The sequence below is a fragment of the Oratosquilla oratoria genome, chromosome 31, assembly GCF_046742065.1.
Source record: "Oratosquilla oratoria isolate Oo_2021 chromosome 31, ASM4674206v1, whole genome shotgun sequence".
Taxonomy (NCBI): Eukaryota; Metazoa; Arthropoda; class Malacostraca; order Stomatopoda; family Squillidae; genus Oratosquilla; species Oratosquilla oratoria.
In genome coordinates this window covers 35,917,663-35,927,662 of record NC_134807.1, presented here as the reverse complement: position 1 = coordinate 35,927,662, position 10,000 = coordinate 35,917,663, and the positions used below count along the sequence as shown (strand labels likewise).

The 10,000-nt window shown below is 40.9% G+C and overlaps 1 protein-coding gene across 2 annotated transcripts in view; it reads right to left on the bottom strand.

Annotated features, from left to right (window-relative positions):
• Nucleotides 1–10,000, bottom strand: part of LOC143041519 (uncharacterized) — a 147,999-nt gene that overhangs the window by 54,931 nt on the left and 83,068 nt on the right. For both annotated transcript variants that reach the window (XM_076213485.1, XM_076213486.1), the window contains exons 21-23: nucleotides 5,721–5,915; nucleotides 5,000–5,179; nucleotides 4,146–4,259 (exon numbers count right to left, since the gene is read on the bottom strand). In XM_076213485.1, coding sequence (XP_076069600.1) covers nucleotides 4,146–4,259; nucleotides 5,000–5,179; nucleotides 5,721–5,915 — 489 coding nt within the window. The remainder of the gene's footprint in view (nucleotides 1–4,145; nucleotides 4,260–4,999; nucleotides 5,180–5,720; nucleotides 5,916–10,000) is intronic.

Genomic DNA, 10,000 nt, shown 5'->3' with positions numbered 1-10,000 from the left:
AATAAATTATTAGATACATAAATGAATAAATAGATAGATAAATAAATGTATGAATAAATGAGTAGATAAATATATAAATAGATAGATAATAGATATATGTATAAATAAAAGAAATGGTCAAATAGTATGTAGATAAACAGATTGATAAATAAATACATAAATAGGTAAATAATCCAGCATGAATAAATGTGTGTGTGTGTGTGTGTGTGTGTGTGTGTGTGTGTGTGTGTGTGTGTGTGTGTGTGTGTGTTTGTGTGTGTGTGTATTCACCTCGGATCTGTTGCAGTCTCTGTCGAGACAGCCAGACACCACCCTACGGCAGTGAGCTCAGAGCTCATTATTTGCCGATCTCTGGGTAGGTCTGAGACCACTCACACACCACACACCGGGACAGCAAGGTCACAACTCCTTGACTAACGTCCCGTACCTACTCACTGCTGGGTGAACAGGGGTTACACGTGAAAGGAGACAAACCCAACTTATCTTCGCCCGGCCGGGGAATCGAACCCCGGTTCTCTGGCTTGTGAGGCCAGTGCTTTACCAATCCGCCACCGAGCCGTGGTGTGTGTGTGTGTGTATGTGTGTGTGTGTGTGTGTGTGTGTCTGTTTGTGTGTTTGTGTGTGTGTGTGTGTGTGTGTGTGTGTGTGTGTGTGTGTGTGTGTGTGTGTGTGCGCGTGTGTGTGTGTCTGTGTGTGGGGGGGGGCTACACGATCCCTGTGGTACACCACTGTTAATGAGAAAATTATCGCTTTTTTTATTATTATTATTTTTATTGTTATTATTTTTTTTAGTTTGATTCTTGGTGTGGGTACCGTTAGGAAATCACACAGAAGCCTTGGTTGTTCTTCTGTAAGCTGCAGGCGTATAATCATAATTTTTAGTTCCAGCCTGTCATGCCAAACTTTGTCAAAGGTTTTACTGATATCTCGAAATACTAATATGCATTTGTGTCGTGCTGTCATTGCGTTTGCCAACTGCTCACACGATCGTGTAGTTGCGGTGGTAGTACCTCGGTGTATTCGGAATCCGAACTGACGAGAGTTATAGTTCCTCGTCTCCGGGATGGTCCTTTAGGCTTATGTTGGCTATTTTTTTCTAGTATCTTTGCCGGTACCTGAAGCAATGAGGTACCGGCAGTGCGATAGTGGCATTTTTTAATCGCGTTAGGAAGTGTCCGGTGGCGAGACTGTCCAAGGAATTGTGTCATGTTGTTTGGTAGTTGAGTGAGTTTTTTTTTTTTTCTCCAGCGGACTTGTTCTTAAATCCTTTTTATAATACATTTCACCTCGTCAGCTGTGATGCGTTCTGTAAGAACGTTACTGCCATATAGGCAGGTGAGGTCTACTCTCTCGTGTGGTTGTAGTAGATATTGTCTTCCAGTTGTCTCTTGACCTCATTCTTGTGCTCTGCGTCGAGCTCTTTGTTTTCATCCTCGCTGATGTTAAATATTTTTTGAATGTATCTTCGATGTAGTTGTCCCTGTTGCTTTAAGTCAAATATCTTGTCATTCCTTTCGTCGTAAAAGTAGGGTAGTGCAATTATTGTTCCCATCAGCCTTTTTATCCTTTTCCAAAATACCTGTGGATCTTTTTTTCTTTTCTTTTTTGCCGTTTCCTTTACCATTATTTTCCATTTTATTTCGTGAAGGCGTTTGGTCTCCTGAAACATGTTCTGCAGTTTTCTGTACTGAACTCTTAGTTTCAACGTTCATCCACTGAACTGAACAAGCTACTGTATATTATTATACTGAGTTTGAAGATGACAAGGTGCGTAGCTAGCGCGAGGGTATGGGATTGTTCTGTGGTAAGTAATTGGAATGCTGCCACCCATTTCTTCCTGTATATCAGTATACCATTCTTCAACTACTTCGTCTATCTTTGAGTGGTGTTTGCTGTTGAGATTATGTTCTTACTTCTACTTGAGGTTCTCTTTGAAGAATTCCTAGTTTGCATTCTTGATGTCGAGTCTTGGTGGCGTGCTCAGCATGATAAGGGTGAGAGATAGTCTTACTACGTTTGGGAGGTGGTAGATTGTGCTCAGTGGTCCGGGAATAATATCCATGTTCCCGACTGCGTCATTGTTGGTAAGTAACACGTCTGGTGACGTGGCGCAATTCTGTTGATTGTAAGTTGGGAAATCTGGGCCTATGCATTTTAGTTTCACCCTTGTTATGTTGTCATGCTGTATATTGCCGTGCCTACTTTGCGGTGATTGGAGTGGCATTCAGTTCTCCAATGATATAGATGGTTTTTTTTTTTTGTGGCGGAGCATTTGGCTCAAAACTTCTTCCGGCTTCCGGAGGAAAGGGTGTCTTAGTGGAAGGTCCAAGGCGTATAGTATGATGGAGGCCCTGTTTTATCTGTATTATATATATACATACATATATATATATATATATATATATACATACAAACATATATACATATGTATATATATATATATATATACTGTATATATATATATATGTGTGTGTGTGTGTGTATATGTAAAACAGCCTCGAAAAAATACATCTTTATTCTATCAAATCATGTTGCGGATAATGACGATATGGCACTAAATAAGGGTAATCACCCATTATATAGTCTTTCCTTAATCAACATAAAGAGTAGGGATGACAGAATAATAGAAGCATATCTGTATTGATATGCTTATATTTTTGTCATCCATAATCTTTATGTTAATAAAGAAAAATATTTAGTGGAATGTCATGTAATTTTCTACGACATCATCTGATAAAATAAAGAAGCATATCTGTATTGATATGCTTATATTTTTGTCATCCATACTCTTTATGTTAATAAAGAAAAATATTTAGTGGAATGTCATGTAATTTTCTACGACATCATCTGATAAAATAAAGATGTATTTTTATCGATTTTTTCTCTTTCAGGCTCACATAAACATTTTATTTCTTTTACCATTATAAGAGAAACAGTAAGTGTAGCGGCTTCTTATTTCATGTCATATTCTAATATTTTCTTATTTTCTTCATATACCATATATTCCTCATAGATTAAAAAATCTAAATATCTGCATCATGTGTCTTTTTCATTGATTTTGTAGTGTAACCTTTGGTTTTTACTTTTATATATGGTGAAAAAAAAACTAGATGATAAAGCTCTGGTTTCCAAGTGGTGAAATAAAATGGGGAGGTCAATCACCGTAGGTTTTTGTACACAATCTATACGAGTCAAACAATGACAATTTGTCTACTTTTTTTTTCCAAATGCTGATGTATGTATCTTGTGAATTTTAAGTCTCTAACTGCAACTGCAATAAGTGAGATATACTAAATGGATATTGCTTTCGGTTGATTTTGATATATATATGTGTAAATTTTTGTATTTCTTCAATCTATAAAAGCACTTTGTACGATTGCATACAAAAACTATACATTAGTCTTTAATATCTTATCCATCCTGATTAAAATGCTTTTCGAGTTAAAGAAATTGGTTAATAAATAAGGGAGGAAACACAAAAAGAAAATAAGCAATATAACGTGAAATATTCGATTTCACAGCCCCCCTAATAGGCTTTGCTGTACGCGGTGAAAAAATTCCATTTATACATATCATAAAGGAAATCAATGATGACTAATACAATGTTAAAAGAATTTATAAATCTACAAAAATATATAGCCCCATTAATTATTCTATTGAAATCACATGCACTTGAATAGGCGAGAAAGTGGCACTTTACTTATAAGGTGATGCATTTTGCAAATAAGTGAAATGGTCATAAAACTCCAAGAATATGAAGCGTAGTTCTATGTTTGTGGTTATATACGTAAAAATGAATATAGATTTTGCTGTGAGTGTGGGTATTGGTGTGGGTGAAGGTGTCCGGGTATGGGTGTTGATCTGTGGGTGTAGGTAGGGCTATGGGTGTGGGTTTGGGTTTGGGTTTGGATTTGTGTTTATGTTTATGTTTGCGTATGGGGGTGGAGGTGGTTTTGGATGTAGGAATCGGTATGGATATTTTTGTATAAAAGAGATACGTCTTACATTTTACTCAAGCTTTACCAAACTGAAGCACACTTCATAAAGAATAACAATAAAGAATGGAAAGAGATAAGTAAATCTGGCGCTTCAAAGCGTGACTGAATGATTACATAACCCAAAAAATTAGGCTTTTCTTCTCTTACCTGTAAAATGGCTGAAGCGAATAAGCTCTCCTCAGATCCTATGGAAAAGCTTTTCTTCTCTAGGGACCAAACCCCTTCTTCAGTCCAGTACATAGAATTTGTGCCATACTTAATCTGAAAAGTAAGGGATAATAGCATCATCTATTGGCTATCTCTGGAATCTCAAGATAATGCCGATCTGCATACAATCATACATATTCTCACATATCTAAAAAACATAGTCACACACACACACACACACACACACACACACACACACACACACACACACACACACACACACACACACACACACACACACACACACACACACACACACACACACACACACACACACACAGACACACACACACACACACACACACACACACACACACACACCACACACACACACACACACACACACACACACACACACACACACACACACACACACACACACACACACACACACACACACACACACACACACACACACACACACACACACACACACACACACACACACACACACACACACACACACACACACACACACACACACACACACACACTGATAAGGTAGGGTCTTATTTCCAAATATGAGTCAATCCGTAGTTTCATGTGAATGTACAGACATGCAAATACAATAGTAATTCATCGTTTCATTCAAAAATTGTATTTGTTTTAAAGAAAAAGTCTTATACAACATAACATGACGATAGCTTCCGTCTTTTGAATCACTATAGGTAAACAGCAATACGGGAGGTAAGCAAAAACGTCATTTTGAAGTGAGAGGAATATCTTCATGCCAAGATTTCTTTTCTTTTCTTTTTAGGACGTATCATTACAAAGATGCCACTATGCGACGTTACCAGGGTCTGCGCTGAGTACTTGTCCTTGGCTGCTGAAAGCTGTCTAGTGGATACGAAACTAGCTTCGCGCGTGTTGTCGAACCGCACATGAGCATTGAGTTCCATGTCCCAGTCATGGTCTTCGGGCCAGGACGCCCTCACCACGGTCCCCGCAGAGAATTCTCCCGCAGTGCCCTCCACCTGGGAAAGAGAAGAAAAATTATGTAGGAAAGAGGAACGGAGTAGCAGTGGCAACAAGTCTATGCTTCTACCGACTACGCTACTTAGACTATAAAATTCTTCAACCTCGGGGTTAATCTAACTCCCGGGGACTACTGTCGGAATTATTTGATTGACATCGTCATCATTGGCGATTCTGTTCATGTATGTATGTATGTATGTATGTATGTATGTATGTATGTATGTATGTATGTATGTATGTATGTATGTATGTATGTATGTATGTATGTATGTATGTATGTATGTATGTATGTATGTATGCATGCATGTATGTATGTATGTATGTATGTATGTATGTATGTATGTGTGTATGTATATATGTGCGTGTGTGTGCGTATACATGTTTGTATGTATGTATGTATGTGTGCATTCGTTTCATCTTGACTTTTTCTACCGAAATAGCAAATCTGTTTAACCTATTTAGGCGGAGGGGGGGGGGGGAGGATATCATGCTGCCAACAAAGGCGAACACGAAAACAAGGAGAATCATGTGAGGACTCACCACAATATCGAAGCGATCGTCCTGCGAAAAGTCCAGTTCGTGGAGGAAGCGAAGCACCGTGTCCTGATACTGGAGGTGAGCTTCCGCTTTCAGGAGAAGAGGCGAGTCCTGGAAGGCGAACATGGTCGAACCTTTTACCACCAGCTCGTCCTTCATGTTGAGCTCGGCCTCAAGGTGGGCGGCTCTGGGAGAGACCTGCGGCACGAGAGAAGGAGTAAAGCACCATTAGTTCAGAAAGGCGATCAGGATCGTAGGTAGGTGATACAATATAGATCTTTGGTGGAAGGTGCTTCGTGGGAGATGTTTGTGTCGAATTTGTGCATCTAGTGAACGAGGCCACATAGAGTTGGGCAGCTGTACACACGAAAACCTAGTTGTCGCATGAATACACACAGTACCGGTTGCCCTCGCGTAGAATGCAGTTGAAAAGGTTACACATAATTTTACCAATTAAGTGCTTTATTATCGTTGAACCTTCGCACAAATATGAGGAAATATATATTCCATTTTGCAAATGTATTACAGAAACGGTGGTTCATGCCTGTTATGACAAACCAACATAAAAACATAAAGATTCCTTGTCCATTACCACCTGTCATCCACATCTATAAAGTTGTCTTGCCTTTTCTTAAAACATCTGATATTTTCAGTTCTCACTACATGGTTACCAAGTCTATTTCATTCGTTGACCACTCTAGTGGTAAACCAGTTCTTGCTTATTTTCTTCTTCAACCTAAAATTGCCTAATTTAAATCCATTACTACCAGTTCTGCCCTGTTGTTTTGATATGATGACCTTGTTTGATCACTATTGTTAAAGCCTTTGATCCACTTAAACACTTCTATTAGATCACCCTGCACTCTGCGTCTTTCCAAAGAGTGTAAGGTTAAGGTGCCTAAGTCTATCTTATACAGGTATATATATGAGCCCGTGTATCATTTTGATCATTCTCCCCAGTAGTGATTCTACTGAATTGATATCTATTCTATAGGATGAAGACCAAAAATCTAGAGCATAGTCAAGGATGAATCTCACTAATATCAGATAGAGTTTGATAAATACCTCTGCACTTTTATTCATAACCATTCTAGCAATGAAACCTAATGCTCTGTTAATTCTATTTCTGGCGCTAATGCACTGTTTCCTGGGTTTAAGATCAGGAGATACTAGAACTCCCAAGTCTCTCGCGTACTAAGTTTTCTCTAAAAAATATTATCTAAGCTATACCCGCTTTCTGGGTTGTGTAAACCTACGTTTAACACAATGTATATTGAGGTACTGAAGTCCATTATTTTTTGCACCAACCATTTGAACAATCTCATAAGAGCCTCATGCAGAGTCTCGACGTCTTCTCCTGACCTAATCAGGCGTCCTATTTTAGTATCGTTTACAAACTTACTAACATCACTATTAATCCCATTGCTCAAATCGTTTATATATAATAATAAACAATAAGGGACCCAAAAACAAACCATGGGGAACTCCACTAGAAACACTCCACCCATTAGAATTTTACACCGTTTATGGTAACCCGCTGTTTTCTGTCACTGATCAAAGCTCTAGTTTATTCAAACACTTTTCCACCTATGCCATGGATTTTTTTTTATTTAGAAGTCTCTGGCGAGGTACCTTTTCGAACGCTTTGCTATAATCAAGGTAAGTAACATCGTATCTGTCGTTGTTACTCTGCTTGGCTGGACCAGTCTCTCGTCGAGTCTTCTGATTGGACCACGGCCGTGCGCCGCATGCTAAGTAGAGTCCACAGATCGTCGGCTTGAATATTTAGATCCGGGAGACGTGCAGTGATGCAAGACGCGTTCCTATATTAGGGTCATTACACATTAAATAATTATCAACTAAGCTCAATATCCAAGCCGATGATCTGTGGGTTCTACCTAGCATGCGGCGTGCGGCTGCAGACCAACCAGAAGACACGACGAAAGACTGGATCAGGCGAGCAGAGTACTGGCCGGGTCAGCGCCAGCCCTAGCTAATGAGGAGTGAGGACGAACGGCAGTGTCCCCACTGAACCAGTATATTAGCCAACTCAACTCAGCACAGAATCATTCTACCTCCTAAGACTGCGAAGTGCATACCCTCCAAGCACATAAGGCTAAATTTCCTTCCAAAAACTCCCTCCAACAAGTAAGACACACTGAAGCCAACTTTTCCTATGGATAAACTAGATTTTTGTGTGTTTTACTAGAACGTTCGAAGCTGGACCCCACAAAGGACCAGCACCTTGTTAGAGATTGCCAGACGCGCTCCTGATGTCATTTGCTTGACTTCGGTGGGAGATGCAGCCCCCGACTCTCTCCCCAAGATCCAAGGTTTCAACAGATGGAGTCGGGGTCTTACTTGCACTCGGGCGTCTGTATTCTAGCCAGGAAGTCCTTTCATGAAACTATGTTTGATCACTTTTACTATGAGCACTAATCACGGTCCCATCCTCTTGTGTACCCTCTTCCTCTCTTTTGTTGACATTACCAGGGTGATGTCATACAAAGTTTCAACCTTCTTCATTGGCGACTTCAACTGTAGGCATGCTGACTGGAGCCCTGATGCTCACAGCAGCAGCTCAGTGAGTCGGCAACTGTACTCTCTCATTGTTCATCATCGGCTGAAGTTCCTAGGTCCGGACATTCCCACATTCATAGCACAAGAAATGCAGGATAAGCCCGACTTGGTTTTCTCTAACAGCCGTGCTTTCTTCCTCAACTCTACTATCTCACCCGGTGCCCCTACCCTCTCTGACCACCTACCCTTGATTCTTTACATCTCCACCTCACCCAGAGAGCCTCGGTTACGCTACAGTCAGGCCAACTAGGAAGGCTTCAAAACACTCTTATGACATACATCAACACCAACATGATCATGCAGTGATAGAGCAGGAATGGCGCTCACTCACAAAAATGGTCAAAAACGCGATGAAAAAACACATTCCTAGAACAAAGCACCGCAAGGTTGGCACGTTCACTGCTTCCATGCGCACTAACAGACTACGCATTGCACTATAGAGCCGATCTACAAGCACCACCAGAGGCCCGTGATGCTATCCTACAAGAAATGCACTGGCTACAGAGGAGCCTGAGGAAGTCCATCTACATCGATTCACATCGTGAGGAAGAGCAACTGATGGCTTCGCTCTCCGGCGCCTGTGCAACGGATCCTTCCAAGTTCTGGAAAACCATCAAACGATAGTTGTAGGAGTGCTCTGTACTTCTACACAAGGTCACCAACCATCTCAACCACTTTGTAACCCCCCCATCCCCAACACCAAGCTGACCTTATGGCGTCAGCATGGGTGAGGTCTTTAAGCACCATCCTTTGCAAGGACCACATTGATTTAGCAACTTGCAGTGTTAATTCTTTCATGAATAGCTGTAGTGACCTCATTCCCGACGAGAGTGTTGCTCTCTCTCATTTGGATGAAGATGATCTGACCTTCGTTTTAAAGAAGGTAAATGGGGTTATCTTAGCTCTAGAATTCATATCCCCTGGCTCTTAATGCATCGGTGCATACCTACTCAAATATATGCCAGACAACATAATATTACACATGACGTCACTATGCAATAGCTCACTAGGTTCTGCGTGCTTTCTACAGATTTTGAAGTCCTCCCATACCATCCTCATTCCCAAACCCCAGAAATCTCCCTTCTGGAGTACTTTGGTAAAGTGTTTGAGCACGTCCTCTGCCACCACCTGACCAGGTGCCTAGAATCGGAGAATGTGCTGAGTGACTGCCAGTTTGAATTTCGACCGGAGCGCGATGCAGACGACGTTATTTACATGATCACTCAATGGGTTCAAAGACCGCCAGACGATCGCCCTGATAAGGCCATTTTGATTTGTAATTATGTGGAGAAGGCAAATACTGTCTGGCATGAAGGCCTTAGGTACATTTTTGTACCACAACTTTGACTTTGCCCTGCCGTTCACAAGGTTGTTCTGCAACTACCTGGACAACAGGACAATATGAATAAAGTGGCGGGGCTGTCTGTATCGACCTTTTGTGCCGAAGGCTGAAGTACTGTATGGGGCAGTCTTTGCCCCCATTCTGTACAATCTATATACGAATGACCTGCCAGAATCGGCTTACTCACACAATCGAGTTCTTACTCTTTTGTATGCGGGGGACACTAATCACATTAGTAGACACAAAACGCTGCAGGGAGCGTTACCACGTAATGCAAAACATACTAGATGGGGAACATGCGTGGGAGCAACAGTGGCGTATTAAGACCAGCGTATCGAAATATAAAGCTGTATACTTCCGC